The sequence below is a fragment of the Hirsutella rhossiliensis genome, assembly GCF_020360975.1.
Source record: "Hirsutella rhossiliensis strain HR02 chromosome Unknown scaffold00006, whole genome shotgun sequence".
NCBI lineage: Eukaryota > Fungi > Ascomycota > Sordariomycetes > Hypocreales > Ophiocordycipitaceae > Hirsutella > Hirsutella rhossiliensis.
The window spans coordinates 3,364,437-3,380,784 of NW_025408672.1; the positions used below are offsets into that span (position 1 = coordinate 3,364,437).

The 16,348-nt window shown below is 54.8% G+C and overlaps 3 protein-coding genes across 3 annotated transcripts; all 3 read left to right on the top strand.

Moving 5' to 3' along the window:
* Window positions 1–5,701: 5,701 nt before the first annotated feature.
* HRG_06647 (uncharacterized protein) lies at window positions 5,702–6,458 on the top strand (the record flags this gene model as incomplete). Its single annotated transcript, XM_044865118.1, has 2 exons — window positions 5,702–5,797; window positions 5,835–6,458. 2 exons carry the CDS (start codon window positions 5,702–5,704, stop codon window positions 6,456–6,458), a joined length of 720 nt encoding a protein of 239 aa, XP_044720058.1.
* A 3,787-nt stretch (window positions 6,459–10,245) lies between these two features.
* Window positions 10,246–11,817, top strand: HRG_06648 (endonuclease-reverse transcriptase domain-containing protein; the record flags this gene model as incomplete). Its single annotated transcript, XM_044865119.1, has 1 exon — window positions 10,246–11,817. The coding sequence occupies one exon, from the start codon at window positions 10,246–10,248 to the stop codon at window positions 11,815–11,817; it is 1,572 nt and encodes a 523-aa protein (XP_044720059.1).
* A 1,108-nt stretch (window positions 11,818–12,925) lies between these two features.
* HRG_06649 (Endonuclease/exonuclease/phosphatase) lies at window positions 12,926–13,966 on the top strand (the record flags this gene model as incomplete). The annotated part of the gene is made up of 4 exons (XM_044865120.1): window positions 12,926–13,414; window positions 13,502–13,658; window positions 13,750–13,765; window positions 13,825–13,966. The coding sequence occupies 4 exons, from the start codon at window positions 12,926–12,928 to the stop codon at window positions 13,964–13,966; spliced, it is 804 nt and encodes a 267-aa protein (XP_044720060.1).
* Between the last annotated feature and the right edge of the window lie 2,382 nt (window positions 13,967–16,348).

Sequence of the window (16,348 nt, forward strand, 5' to 3'; positions counted from 1 at the left end):
TATAATGGGACAACCATCGTGTCATGTTATCCGTTACAACGTCAACTGGTTTCTTCGTACTGTCCCTCTTGCGTTGTAGATCCCGAAGCATGTACGTTAACCTATCCGATTGATGAATCCAGTGGACAAGGTTGTGGAGCTTGCCAATAGGCCCCCTCTTCCGCCAGAGATCATGTCGAGCAAGGTCCAGGTCGAGTCGCTCTTCTGATTTGAAGACTTCATTATCTTTGCCAAAGAGCAGCGCTTTGGCCACGAGATTGATGATATGCCCAAAGCAGCGGACCCGTCTCTGCTTCCCTTCAAAATTGAAAACGTGTCCCAGTGCTGCTACCGCCGTATCGTTATTCTTCGCATTGTCAAGCGTGAAATACCCGATCTTGTCTTGAATCTCGAATGATTCGATCACTTCCGCCACCTGCGACGCTATATTCTCGCCAGTATGAGACTCTCGGAGTTCAGGAGCCCAAGGATGATCTTCTGTGGCCGCTTTTCCTTAGAGATAGAACGCAGCAATCCCATTAAGCGCATAGCGATTGGGCGATCTCCAGCCGTCAAACGCAAGGTGTATCTGCCCGGGCGCTCCTCAGTTCCTTTATCACAATATGCTTGTACTGGTGGTATTCTTGGAAAAGCTTCGTTCGAATAGTCGAGTGTGTCATGTGGGCTTGAGTCAGGGCGATCGAGGATTGAGGTATTCGAGAAGACGCCGGAATCGAGGGGCTTCAACTGCGCGGAAGGCAACATTCGACTCGGTGATCCAAGCAAGCAAGAGAGATTGGAAGACATCTTTATCGAATTGGTTTTTTAGCTTGTTAATGAATGCTTGCTCCTTCTGGTCATTGGCATCGAGGTTGAAGAATTGGGCAATAGAACGCTTGTTGGTTGTAGAACCCTTCGGTAACCGTCTACCTGATGGGTCAATAACATTGTGAGCATCATGTAGATGGCGCTCAATGTTTAGGGTCCCCTTTGCCGCGAAGCTCACGGGTCCCTTCGGCGATTTCTTCGGTAAACACCGCTCACAGACCCAGAGGCGATTATCTACGTTAGCTTGATGTTCAATGTCGAACCCAAAGCTCCAGATCCACGATTTGAGCTTGCCGGCGCGTTGAGACTTGGTATAGCCGCGGAAGTGATGCCAGGGAAGGCATCCCACTCGAGATGGGGAACGGGGCCTGAGTCGCCTGAATCGCCTGATGGCGGCAAGGGAGTAGAAGAAGGCTCAGGAGATTCGCTCATTGCATATAGGAATGTTTAGATCAGCCAAGGCGTTGTGGAAGAATCGAGAAGTGGAAGTGGAACTGAGGCGAGAGATTGAACTTTGTTGTGAAGCGCGTCGATGCGCGCAGCGCGTCGACTCTTCCAACGGAACAGGGGGCCCTGTTCCCCGAAGAGGAGAGGAGGCTTACCTACAACGGGCCTGAGTAACCTGTAAGGTTAGTGGTAGCTATATACCCAATCCGTACCTACATTTCGCCTTGGCCACCTACCCTACAGGATCCCTGACCGTCAACGGCAATCTCATCAATCCATCAATCAACGGGAGCATGAATTGAATTGACAAGCTTATTCAGCAGACACTCGATTGAGTTGATTGAGTTGACGGTTGCTCAACTATATTGAGCAACCGTTGCTGGGATTGAGTGGTTTGCCACCCTGTCGGCACAACTTTATCCAGCGTATGTGTAAGAGGCTGGCCCGGAGTTTACTCAACAAGCAGGTGCCTATGTGTTGTCTATCTAGAGCTGAGGAGGAAAGGAAGCTGAACTTGAGGCGTAGCCTCGAGTGCGAGCTTATATTACCCTTCACAGAATGTTCTCGCAGCTTCCGGGTCCGCGGGCGGCCGGTGCTGCCACCAGCACGACCCACCGGACCCGGTACAGCCGGGTCCACCAACCAGGCACAGCCCGTGACAGTATGATCATATATGATCATACGCCTGGGGCTGTATGGTATATGTATATGGGCAATATATGATTTATATATGATTTAACTAAATCATACGCGTATGATTAGAAAGCCTGAGGCCTACTTGAAGGTCAGTTTCTCCAAGTGTTCAGCGTCCTACCTTCAGCGACTGAAGCGCGGTCTGCCAAGTTTAAGGCTGTTGTGCCGGTGCCGGTCAACGAAGCACATCACGAACTTCTCCTTCCAGGGGTCTAGCCACGTATTGATAGCGTAATCCACGGCGGCCTGCGGATGGCCGGCTGCTTCGAACGCGGGGACCAGTGTGTTATAGATAGTGTGGGAATTGTAGTAATCCATTGTACCCATCTAGATAGGTCACGTGCGCTCTCACGTGTGCAGTTGAGGATAGCGGAGGACACATAGCTAGCTCCGTGCCCTTTGCCCCCTCTTCCCCCTTTCTAGAACAGACATCAACGATTACACATACCATTGCGATTTGCACGCAGGCCTGTGTAGAGACCTACCGACAGATAGCCTCATTAGGGGTGTTAACGATGCCTGCCCACTCTTTGAGGAAGGCTGTGAACGTAGGGGCTCGGATTGTGCGATCTCCTTCCTTTGTTGCAGCAGGGAAGTGCTTTTTGCACTTGGTAAGAACGTTTTTGTTGATATGCCAGCGGCAGAGCAGGTGAACTACGTGGTTCTTTCCCCTTTCTCTCCTTGTTCAGCCCGAAGGGCGTTCTACTCAGTCAGAAAGAATCGAGCATAAAACCTCTTCTGATTGGCCAATTAGCCTCCCCTGTGCTCAACTCGCGAACGAATTGGTCGGCTGATAACGCCACCAAATGAAGGCCCACCATAAACCCCTGAGCGTTGACTAGGTAACCAAGGAGCTCTTCAAGGGCTCGCCAAGAGATTTCACTTCTTCTTTCCTAATTCTCTTTTCCGTCGAATCTATCAAACGCATTGGTTTGCTAACGGTATCTAGGTTTCACACATCACCTCCGCGGCCGACCTACCTCTCAATATTCCCCGGTTACCTTACCTCCAGGCAAGCAGTACAGTCTCCTCCTAGATTGTTTAGACCTGATCTAACTACCGCAAAGACAGCCTCCCTATCGAGATCTATCACGGTCTTGGACCTCTCGGCTGTCAGTCAGCTCTGCTAGCACCGCCAAACCCTCGCAAAGCCTCCCTGCCCGAGCAATATATAGCAGCTTAGATCGATAAGAAGTGGATATATACTGTCAGATGGAGAACGATACACCCCAGGCGGTCCGCAACTGCCGTACCTGCAAGCAAGACCTGCCCGAAGTCGAGTTTCGAAGCGTCAAGGACCCTACAAAGTTCACAACAGAGTGTGCTAACTGTAGGGCACGCCGAAGGGAGCGGATAACCGAATCCTGAGCCGTCGCCGCAATGCAGAAGATCGCCTCGAAGCCATTGCCACGCAGAGCCTCGAAGAGGACCGATTCACTAGCTAACCTGACGCCTCCAAGGCGGACTGCACCAACGCCTGCGTCTGCGAACGCCTTACAGCCTCCTTCCATGCCTGATTTATTCCGTGGCCTGGTGCCTGCACCGACGGGAATGCTCAGAGCTCCGCAGGGGCCTTCTACCCCAAGCGCTGTAGAGGGATCTTCCCCTATCCCTCCTACCCCTAGCCTGCCAACGGTGGTTCTAGGCACGCCGATTTACCCTTCGGGCTGGATATTCAGCCGTTAAGCCCCTTGCCTTGGCAACTTAACGGGTGTTCGAAGTATTTTAGACAATCACTTTGTCCAAGCCGCACTCGACCTCGTTCGTGCCTTGTACCGTCGCATCGTGCAGCGCCCCCGGCTTGACAAGAAATTCAAGAATCATGAAGTGAAAAGTATCAGGGTTTTTGCATCTACGAGCGCGAGACTCAGGAAGTCGCATGCGCTATTGATGATCAGATTATCCCTAGGTCTGTGAAGACGTTAATTATTCTATTTACCCTTAGCCGTGTCCTGCGCGTACCATTATGTCGTAGATAACTAAATAGGCCATTAATTGCATGCGTAGCGACTAATGTGACGGTTCCAAACTTGTATGAGGATTAATGATACTAAGACGTAATAAGTTATTCCTAGCATTCCTAACTTCGTCTAGAGTTTTAGGCGATAACAGTGTACCACCTGCTAATTTGTATTCTGCACCTTCGCTATTAATGCGGGACGTTATTCCTAGCATTCCAAATTTAGTCTAGAGTTTTAGACGATAACAGTCTACTATCTATTCGTGTCACATTGACCATTGCACCACGCAGGCAAAGTGGAATGCACACTCCAGCAGTTGACGCTGCAAATGGCGCACATAGCCTGTGTTTGACAATTCGCATTCCGCACCTTCGCTATTAATGCGGAACGCGGCACTAACATCATCTACTAGGGGCCTAAAGTCGGCCGCCGACCCTGTTCCACAGGGACGGGGTGCGTTGATTGAGGACAAACGCGTTGATTGGGGAAAGGCAGGTACTTCTTAGCCCCGCAAATTTATTAGCTAAACAAAGTATTACATTTAATCGGTTAAACGCACAACTAATCCCGCCAGTACGATGTATGCAACAAGTCGGGGATTCTATATACCATCGTGACCTGAAACATTGATGAAGATACTATCATTCTAACTCTGCCTTGATGACTTCAAATTTATGCCCGGTACCCTCAATGAAGCTGTCACCTATTATTTATACCCCATCAGCCTCAAGGGTCAGTACCTGCAATGTGGCACGCTCTATGGCCTCCAAGGTCACCAAGTCAGCCGCCTCTTGTATGACATCGCGATCTTAGGTTCTCGGCCAAGTGATGTGTTGCTATACGAAAATGCGTGTTGGTGTTGATGGAATTTGAAATTAGCGCGGTTATGTAAGAAAACAGTAGTACTTACATTTATGTAGTAGGATCATCATTCTATGTAATTTTTTTTCCTTTCCGATCAACGCGTTTGTCCTTAATCAACGCACCCCCCCCCGTCCCTGTGGAACAGGGTCGGCGGCCGGCTTTTAGGCCCCCCAGGCTTGTAGCTTATATGCTGATAAGGCCGGGCAATTTTCTTCCTAAACCTATCCTAGCATCGCGTACGTACCTGGGTTTGATCGCGCTAGCTCCCCGTAAGACGTCCTCAGCTACATTTATGCCCCATACGGTTGCGACCCACATCTTGTATATATACGTTTCTGCCGACATAGCAGAAGACTCTAGCGGAATGTAGTAGAACGCTGCTAGCATCTAAGCATCTGCTTCATATCCATCCTTTATACCTCGATTAATAAAGTAAGGAAGTGTGAGACAATACTATATAGGCAAACCATTTACCTATAAAAGCTGCAGAGCATCTTCGGACTTAAGGACGAATAGCAGCTCCTCTCTATCACTTATCGAGCATTGATCTCTCACGCTAATCTTACACCGGTTATCGATTAAAAGTGGCAAGCCGACGTCCGGACCCAGCCTACAACCGCCTCGACATGGCGCCCACCACTCCCCCCTCTCGCCGGCCACCGTTTGTGCCAAACTCCCGATCGTTGGCCCGCCTCCTTTTATGGGCGTTGGTGGCCGGTGTGACTACAGCGCTACTGTTTCCACGCGTACCGACCGTGGACATTACGGCGTCGGAGCAGCAGTGTGTGCCGCTGGGCCGCCCGCTGGTCACGGTCGCCTGTTGGCTCGGTGGACCGGCCGGCACCCCGAGTTACTTCGTAATGTGCACAAGGCCCGACCGTGGCGGGGTTGGCGGCGATGTGCACGGAAGGCTGATTGTATCGGACGGAATGTTCTTCGGCTGTACGCCCGTTAGCGTGTCAGCTCCCGGCCGCGGGTACACAGTGCATCCCGTTGCCCCCAATGTGAAAAACCCGCTCCTATGGGTAAACCCAGCCAGGGGAAGGATCAACGCCTGTGAAGCGCCAAGAAAAGATCCCGGCGCGAAAGGACCGAAGGCCGGTCGGGTCGATCCGAAGGCAGCCCGAGCTCGCGACGGCGCCGTATGGGACTAGAGACCCGGACGGAACCGCCGAGCCACAAACGGCGGTCGTCTTTGGGAAGCCACCTCCCGCCCGACCCCCGGCCCAGGCATGGCGAGTGCTGTCGTACTGCGACAGCCACGGTCTGCCATCCTTAGTGGCGTTGTGTAACATGGTCGGAGTGAACGAACTGTTGCACTTCTGCAGCGATCACGAGCGCGGTTGGTGGTACGACCTGTTCGGTAACCAGATGGCTGACGATACGGCTGGCTGTTACTGCCACGTGGTGGGTTTCAGGGTGCCCCCGACCCGTTACTGGCCGCACGCATCCGGAAGGCGGCGGCCCATACGGCAAACGGGGCTACATTTCGATTACTCACCACACCCCGCCGAATACTCCGGGTTAGCGTTCAATGTCGACAAGTCAAATCCGTGGGCTTACGTCTCAGATGTGGACCATACTCACCCCGGAATGGTGTGCAGGGATGGAAGTACGCCCCGTTTCACCTTGAACAGCAGCACGCCGGCCACTTTCAGACGACCCCTACCCGCTGAGCCGGACTAGGCAGTTAGCCCGTCCACGGCGGACCGTCAGGCCTACGTACCGGCGATGGTCCGCCACCGGCCGGCAGGTGCATTGAAGGATGTTCCAGACTGGCGGGTGGAGCGTAGGCTCCGGTTGGCGTGCGGGTGTTGTAGTTGCACTGCGGTCAGCGGCCGGTTGGCGTGAGACGTTCCTCATGCAGCCGCGCGCGTCTACACCGTTGTGTTGGGGTGGTCGTACTAATACTAGTGCCGACCTGTCCTGTGGTGCCGTTTTGGCAAGGCCCATCCTTTGGGGCCCGAATCGACGGATGTCACAGTAGTACTTTCTCAGGTCCATGTCGCCCGTTGGCTCCCCTTGATCCAGAGCTACCATAAGGGCTCATTGGGAGTATTATTCGGCGTGTGTGGAGTCGGTTTAGGGAGGCTGTGATTGACGTAGTGACGGCTCGAAGGAGCCCAGTGGCCAGGCATCAAGAAGCCGCCTGGCATTCAAACCCTCGTGGCGTATTGGTCATACGCTTTGGAGGCCGCCCTCGTGGCGGAGTCGGTTCGAATCCGACCGGGGACACGACCTTTGGGGGGAGGTCGAGACCGGCAGACTAGCCCATCCTGCCTTACAGTTAGGTTGTACCAAATGGGGAATACAGCCTCTAGGGACCTGGGTCATCCCTAGCGGGGGCGCTCCCGTCATTTTACCGCCGCCTTGAAGCACCCGTGTGGGCGACATCACACGCATGCGGACGACCTCGCCCGACGGTCGAAAAATCCTCGGGCCGCCTGCGCAGCGCGTTACCACGCAACCAACACCTCAACAACGCCGCAAAACTCTCAACGTCACCGTCCAACCCCTACGATATCCACCAACCACGATAGGCGACAAGATGCTCAACGTTGAAAGACATATGCGCAGACAGGATAGAATAAGGGGTTTTCATCCCGGGCTTCGGCTATAGGGTTTTTCCTGTATTGGTAACGAATAGAGGCTATCCGGGTCAGTTCATTGAAGTCCAAGTAATACTTTGCCATTGTAACGGTCTCAACTGAGTGTGTTGACAACTCGTTGAGCGACTGCGACGAGTATCCTAAAGCTAAGGAGAAAGAAAAGAAGAGGAAAGGAAAGGAAAGCTCTCGAAGATTGGTACGAGCTTATAAGCGGAGCTCCGGTGGGTCTTGTCGAGAGCGGAGCCGAGACCCTCACGGGCTCAGCCTGTTACAGCCATGAAATTTGCATCGATTGTAGTCTGTCCCCCCATACAGCGGCATCGGGCATTGGGGCGTGAACGATTCTAGCTGTAATCCGATGGTATCCGAGGGCTTGCTGAGCACCGCTGATCTGGTCGGGTGGGGCGAGTCCAGAATCAGCGACCAGGCGAGCCAATCGTATCCGCGGATATCCATCCCTGCCGTTACGGCAGGGGCCGTGGATATACAGATATCGTCGCCCCCCTGCTGATTGTGTAGCCGATTCCATGGAGGAGCCGCTATCCACGTTCGCTACGACGCCCTGTCCACGGGCGTTTAACGACCCACCGGCACGGCGGTGTGTATCATGGTCGCTGGATATAGTCTCTCTTGTAGCCCGCGCGCCGCCCCACTCCGATCCGGACTGGTGGTGGTTCGCAGGCTTGTTTGGCTCTCCAGCGTTACGATATACCGGACGCCGATGCCGAATCGACAGAAGCAGGACGAAAGCGGGGCGCCAAGGCGAAGCTCGCAGGAGCAGCAGCCGAGGCAGGGGTGGGGCTCGAGGCGCGGGCCAATTAGGATGCTGGCGGCGTCCCCTTTGGGAAGTCGGCGGCACGGATTCAAAATTTGGGCAACTTCTCCAGGCACGCGGCTGCGATGGATTCCCACCAGTGGCAAGCCGCGAATAAATTTCAGGGATACTCGAGTACGAGAGTACGATGAGTAGCAAACCCACTTGAAACAATACAGCCCATGTGTCTTCATGCTCTACCCGAAGGTAAGGACATAGTTGTTTCCGGTAGATCGCACTTGGCGGGGCTACCCTAGAGCGCGCCTGAAAATCCCGCTGACGGGCACCAGCCATCCTTCCCTGCATTTTTACTTTCTTGGCACGCAAGTGTTAAGGAAGTAGCCTATCCATACAGCTTTTCGCTTAACAGTGCTCTTGAAAATTCCGCAACAGCGCCGCGCGAAAGCGCCGGCAGCGGCCATGGCACCAGCCTCAGGTTCGCGCGCCGCTCCTGTGCTGTCGACATACAATCGCCACCTGATCTAGCAGCCCGTGCATCTCAGCACCTACTGTCCTCTCCGGCGGAGGCTCGTCCAAATGTCTCAACCCTGGCGGCTCAGCAGCTCCTCGACCGACGTCTCCCAGCGACACGCCCAACGCTGCCGTCGCGGAAGGAACGCAGCCGGAAATAATCCCGAATGGCCCTGGTTCGACCGGGTCCACGGAAAATGCACCTGTCTCCATCATCGAAGCGGCTACAAAGATCGCTCGCGACCAAACGGCAGCCCATGATGCCAAGCTGGCAGTCTTTCGGGCCTTTAGCGAATCATTCGAACAGACAGCCAAACAATTCACGTCCGGCTCCCACAATAGCATCGCAAAGCAAGTTGCCACCAAGTTTCTGAACCTCTGGACTCAATCGCTCGCCGACCTTGAGGAACCACCGAAACCTACGTACAGCAGCGTTCTCGCATCCGGCAAAACGACACAAGGACAGCTGGCCATTACGGCCTCCGCCCCACCACAGCGAAAACAGCAAACCACCACTCGTCTCAAGGACGACCGCCCGTGGCCCCACCCAAGGAAGACCTGCGTGTCTTTGTCCGACTTGACGTCGATGCTCCGGCCCGAAACCATGAAAGATACGCTATCCGGGCCCACATCGCCGCTAGAGTCGGCATCGACCTACGCCGCATCCCGGCAGCCTTCCCGGTAAACACGGGTTGGGCCATCCTGGCATCGGATGTGGCCACGCGCGAACTACTCGTGCAGCGACAGGCGGATTGGGCCGTAGATCTGGACGCGACGGCCGTAGAGATTAGCCAGAAATGGCATTCGTATGTCGTAGCCGATTGCCCCCGTAGGCTCACGGACCTACGCGGCGTTGAGATCAACTTCGATGAGGCGGTCAAAGAAGAAATTGCCTGCCAAACCGGACTGAAGCCCATCAGCATACGGACCTCGCGACACGACTCGGGCGATATGCCTACCCAGACCCTTATTGTATCCTTCCTGGAACCCACGCAGAGACCCTGGCGACTGTTCGGCGCCAGCCGGTTCGCCCGCTATATCGACAAGCCCAGCATTCCTAGCCAATGTGACAAGTGCTGGGATTTCCACGCTCGACACAGCTGCGATCGAACGGCGCGCTGCAGGCGTTGTGGCAAAACCGGCCATCGTAGCCAAGAATGCACCGCCCTCGAGCAGTGTGCAAACTGCCTTGGACCCCATTGCGCGGATGACCCCAAATGCCCTGCCCGCCCCAAGCGCGTTCACGGCATGGTCCGGCGCCTGACGAAGGAGGAGAAGAGCCTGGTACGGCAGATGGGAGTTCAGCTCTCTGCGCAGCAGAAGCGGCGAACTCAAAGGCCAGAGTGTCCGACCAGTCTGATCAGAGCCCTGGCAGGCCGCAGACACTTTCCTTGGAGTCAACGGCGCCGCGGGCAGCTGGAGGAGATGGAAGCTCCGACATGGGCGCCATTTACGAGCCAGCCGCGCCGTCAACCCCATGCATCATTGTGGCCACAACGCCGCCGCATGTAAGGGACGGCGACCAGTTCCTCCCTGTCGTCCCATCGAAGAAACGACGCACTAGTCCTGTGACGCCCTAATGCCTCGCTGTTTTCCACGCAATCGAAGCGATAGGAGGATCTTGCGAATCTTCCAAGCCAACGTAGGCAAGATTCCGCCGGCACACGATTGTGCCCTTGCGTTGGCCGACTCGGAACAATACGACATTATTTTGTTGCAGGAGCCATGGACAGAACTGAAAGACGGCCGATGCCTCACTAAGACGCATCAGGCCTACGACACCTTCTCACCCGTCAACGACTGGGACGGCCGCGACACTCGCCCGAGAGTCATGACATACGTCCGGCGTTCCGCAGGTCTCGTCGCTGATCAAAAGAGACCTGCGGCGACTCGTGACATCCTTTGGCTCACCGTCAACGGCATAACAGTCGTCAACTTCTATCGGCAGCCGTACCACGACGGAGCCCTTGAAATCTTGCTTCAGTGGACCGTACCGGACAAGTGTCTTGTTGCTGGTGATTTCAATGCCAAACATCCCAGCTGGCAGGCCGGTCGACGAGAGGACCGCGGCGAAGAAATAGCGTTTTGGGCAATGGACAATCGACTCGGCTTACTGAATCCTGTCGATGTCCCGACCAACGCACACGGCAATACGGTTGATCTCGCCTTCTGCAACATACCTCTGGCCGACGCTGTTGTCGAGGATCATCTAGCAACCGGCTCCGATCATTTTACCCTTAGTATCACGCTGCCAGGACAAGTTCTGGCACCCCTTCCAATAGGAAAGATCCATCTCAACTCCGACGAGGAATTGAAGCGATTCATTGAATTAGTGGAGGCCGGTGCCGCCTTCATCCCGATCACCACGGCATCTCCTTCCGAGCTCGACAGCTTTGCGTCGGCGCTCGTGAACCTTCTTGGTTGTGCAGCCAGAGCTGCCGGTCGACCTGCCCGTAAGACTACGCATGGTGCGCGGTGGTGGACTGAAGAATGCGCAAAGGCGGCGGCCAATTACCGCGCGTGGAGGAGAGTTCACTCTCTCGGCTTCGACCGAGAAGTACAGCTAGCCAAGAGGGAGCTCCATAGCGTGGTGCGCCGGGCCAAGCGCCTTTACTGGCGTAACTTGATTGACAGCTTCACCGATAGCGCCTCCGTCTTCAGGGCGGTCCGCTGGCTGAAGTCTCCAGGTCCGTTTCAAGCTCCTCCCCTGCAAATTGACGACCGAGTGTATGAGACGCAGCTGGAAAAGGCCACCGCCTTGCGTCAAGCCACTCTGGAACGGCGCACGGCGAACGACGACATCCCAGATCCGTGGATCTCCGTGAACACAGATAGGACGATACCCTTCACCGACCGAGTCTCTCCGGAGGAGACCCGCGACGCCACGCTACGCACCGGGAATACGTCCCCTGGTCCCGACAATATTACGGTGCGGATGCTCCGCGCTGTCTGGCATGCGATCGGAAGTCTCGTCCACCAGCTATATCAAGGCTGCCTCAGGATTGGCCACCATCCGAAGCCCTTCCGAGAAGCAGAAGTGGTCATGATTGCCAAGCCGGGGCGCAGGGATCTCTCACCCCGCGCTTGGCGCCCCATCTCCTTTTGTCCTGTCTCGGCAAGGGCCTCGAGCGGCTCATCGCACGGCGTCTAGCGTGGGCCTCGGTCCATTTCGGCGTACTACACCCACAACAAGCCGGCGCGCTCCCGAAGAGATCGGCCGTGGATCTCGTTGCTGCCTTGATTCATGACATCGAGGAGGCATTTGCCTGCAAGCAGGTTGCAACATTGGTGACTTTGGACATTCAGGGCGCCTTCGACACAGTCCTCCGCAACAGATTGATCCTTCGCCTACGGGAGCAAGGGTGGCCACCGAACCTCGCGCGATGGGTCGGCTCGTTTATGCAAGACAGGTCGGCACGCATCCGCTATCAAGATATCGCAACGAATTCATCGCCTCTCAGTGCGGGCTGCCACAGGGATCGCCAGTCTCGCCGATCCTCTTCCTACTGTATACGGAACCAATCTACCGCTTGGGCAGCTCAAAAGGGCGTTTCGGCTATGCGGACGACACTGCCATCCTTTGCGTCGGCGATAGCCTGGATGAGACGTCCGCCGAAGCATCTCATCATGTGCGTGAGCTTGTATCGTGGGGCGCCGCCAACGGATCTCCTTCGACCCTGAGAAGACAGAAGTGATGCACTTCTCTCGAACGACGCCCAAGACGGCGCCGCCAGTGCTCCATGGCGAATTTGAGAAACGGCCGGGCCGGGCGATGCGTTGGCTTGGCGTCTGGCTCGACAGCACTCTGTCTTTCAAGACTCATGTCGAGAAATGGACGGCCAAAGCGCAAGCAGTCGCCTTCCATCTCAGGAGACTGACAAACACCAGGCATGGTCCTCTACCGAGCGCTGTGCGACGAGCGGTCTGCGCTTGCGTCATTCCAGTGCTGCTCTACGCGGCGGAGGTCTGGTATCCTGGTTCTACGCGCCCGCGCTGGACCAAGCCGGGCAAGGAAGGACCGTCCAGGATCGGACACCTCGTAAAGAAGATGAGCAAGGCACTCTACACATCTCTTCGGGCTATCCTGCCAGTGTGGAGAACTACACCAACGAATGTTCTGCACCGGGAGGCAGGGATACCGCCGGTCCCTCTGCTGCTCGAGGCGCGCCGGACTGCATTTGCTGCGCGTCTCAAACCCTGGACGAAGCTCATCCGCTCGTGAAGCGCACGTCGAGGCCAAAAGCCCTATACTGAATGAAATGATCAAGCTGAAGTACCAAAAGCAGCCAAAACCCTTCCGGACTAGGCTGCGGCGCTCCGACGAATTGCTACCAAGCTGCCCAAGGCCTGCCTTGCTGCAGCGCGGATTTGTCGAAGAGCAGACTGCGCCTCTGCAGAGTGCATCGAAAAATGAGACGGCGAAGAAATTTCGCGATTGGCTCCAGGCACTATCGCCCCGAACTCTGGTCGTCTATTCCGACGGGTCCCGTTCTGCCGAAGGCCACGCCGGATATGGCTATGTTGTTCATCGGGACGGATCCACCGTCTTGCGCGACAAGGGCCGTCTTGGGCCCGCCGAGGTTTTCGACGCTGAGGCGAAAGGTGCGTTGGAGGGGTTGAAGGCTGCGGTGAGCCTTCCAGAAACTGACCGCATCTTTGTCTGCCTCGACAACCTCGCGACCGCAACATGCTTACGGGGCACGCCGAGCGACTCCTCGCAAGAGGTCTTCCTTGAGTTTCAATCTTTGGCGCGAAAATACGGAGCTGTGGAGGTCCATTGGATCCCCGGCCATGCTGACATCCCAGGCAACGAGGAGGCTGATGCTCTGGCAAAGGCGGGAGCATCACTGCCAGAACCCGCTGATAACGTCCCGACGCTAGCGCACCTGCGAAAGATTGCCCGACAGCAGCCGGAAGAGGCTTTCAAGGCCTGGTGGGAAGCCTCTGCGCCGGAGCGATACAGAGACCTGAGGCTTAAAGCCACAACCAGCTGTCCGTCAGAATTGGCGCTCTCTCGGCCCCTGCTTCATAACTTGCTTGCAGCAAGAACCCACGATGGGGATTTTGCTGACTACCACGAAAGGTTTGGTCACGACAATGCGCGACTGACGTGCTCGTGCGGAAGACGAAAAGAGCCAGCACACATCTTTTACTGCAGAAAGGTTGCGCCACGGCATCGTATGCGGCTTGCACCTTCGCCGCCTGCAGCCATCAACCGCGCAATCGGCAAGGACTTTGACAAATTCGTCAGGCTGGCGAAAGCGAGCTCCTTCTTCGGAGGGATCTGCCCACGCCACTAGACGGTCATCATTCTCCTCTCTCACCCTACCTTTTCCTCTCAATCCTTTCTGTTACCTGCTCCGATCTCGGCGGCGTCAAGGTCTCGCGACCATGCGATCGCCGAGGTCATCAAGGGCTGCAAGGCCCCAGAAGCAAATTGGCTGATCTGACCACGGGACAGCTTTCTCTTCATGCCTGGACGTCCCGCTGACGGGCAACAGGTTTGTCATGAGCGCCGTTGAGCCGCTGAAATGCTGGATAGTGGGTGAAGTGTACGATATGTAGCATGTAGACACCTGCTAGCTCAGCACGTCCTGTGCTCCCCTGCGGAGACCTGAGCGACCAAAAGTTGCTGGACGGAAAATACACTAAACTAAACTAAACTAAACTAAATATCCAAATAAATCCGACCTCTGCGATCTGATTTGATCTGAATATGTTGCAGGTCAATTTGATTTGATTTGAATAACCTGAGAGGCGATTTGATTTGATCTGATTTGGATATATCTGATTTGATTTGAATATATCTGGATTTGATCTATCTGTTTGCAAGTCTGATTGCACGCGCCTTGTCTTTGATCACACCCCCCGAGGCTCGGCGGTCTTCGGCGCCGCAGCCTGTCCTTGCCGATCGGGACTCGCAAAACATGTCTGTATTAATGACATTGGTTTTCCCGCCCACTTGTGCCGCATTCGCACGATCCACTCCCGTAGCTACGTACGCAGCATCTCTGATAAAAGAAACACCAGGAACAGTCCGAATAGGTGGTGCACAGCGCAGAAGACGGTAACTTCGGGAGCCAGGGTACTGAGAGATCAGCTTTACCCTGTCAAAGTCGACAACACCAAGCGTACCGCAGTGCTGGACGCCGAAGGCAACGTTCTGCCGGGCGCAGCTGAGGCGCTCGGAGCCGAGAATTACGTCACGATTGCCAAGATCACCTGGCTTAGCAACAGAGAGAAAGCCAAAGCGTACGGGTCAATGGTGATCTATGTCACTAAAGAGAGTGACGCGCAAAGACTTCTGGACGGCGTGTGGTTCGATGTTGCGGGAGAGTCCGCCTGCACCAATGTTTTTGAACGCCGCGTAGGACCGATTCAGTGCTTCAACTGTCAAGAGATGGGACACAAGGCGTTTTCATGCAAGAAGCCGCAAAGATGTGGCAGATGCGCGAAAGCAGAACATCACCACAGAGAATGCAAGGAGACAGTGCCAAAGTGCGTGCCCTGCGGTGGACCACACGAATCGTACAGCCGGAACTGTCGGGCGCGGAACCCTGGGGATGAGACGCAGGCAGCGTCTGGCCCTTCGGGCTAAGCAGCGGAAGTGAGAATCCACTTAGGATCGATTATGGCACTAACCTTCAACAATACTAACACACAGGTATTCGACTTCGATTTCGACAGACCGCGCTTCAGCTGCTGAAGGTAGGACGCTGAACACTTGGAGAAATTGGCCTTCAAGCAGGCCTGTCACGGAGCGAGTAGCGGCGAGGTTGGTGTAGCGTATGCTGACCCGTGGGGCTTAAGGTGTTACGCATTAATGTATTGAAATGTCAGTAGCTTTTACGTCTAGGCCCTAATTATAGGAGAAATCCTCCGGGTGAAATACACATACATACATACATACATAGGTGGTGCAAGTAGTTGAACCGGAAAATAGCCTCGATCCGACCAAGAGGCCTCCCCCTCCCCCTCTCTTGGTGTGTATTGGCGGGGTCACTGGATCTTGAAAACTAATAGTGTTCTCTTCAGAGATAGGGTGGCTGCTGGGAACAACATTTCCATCGCCGCCGTACATATCTAAGATGGCGGTTAATTTACGCAGTTTCGCCACCAAAGGTAACTTACTGCCGTTGAGGACATCATGTCCAAGCGCAGAGGCTTGCTCTAAGAGTAGGACAAAGAAGAAGCCTTTAAGATGGAAGTGTAACGGGCAAGCCGCTTTAACGGCGGCTGCGCCGCCTAGCTTCTAGAACCTTCCATTGGCTCGAAGCTATAAAATGCCGTTATGCTCTTATGTAGTAGATTCTCTTTCTTTCTTTCTTTCTTTTCTATCTTGATAGTAAACAGCATAGGGACTAGTTAGTTGTATCAACTCACTAGAGGCCTTTCACATACTATCAAGATCACCGAAGACACTGAAGACACTGAAGACACTGAAGACACCAAAGTAACCGAGTCCCATCGGAGCCATTAGCATTCAGCGAAGTCGCGATGGCCGAAGATAACAACAACATGCAGCCGGACGTCCTCAGCGCCCTGGTTGCCGAGATACGAAGTCTGAGAGAAGAGAATTCCCGAAGAAATACCCTGTTTGAAGAACGTTTTATTGCCCTGGAACTCCAACAACACCAGCAAGCCCGTTCGTCTGAACTCCTAGAGCCAATGCCATCTGTCAC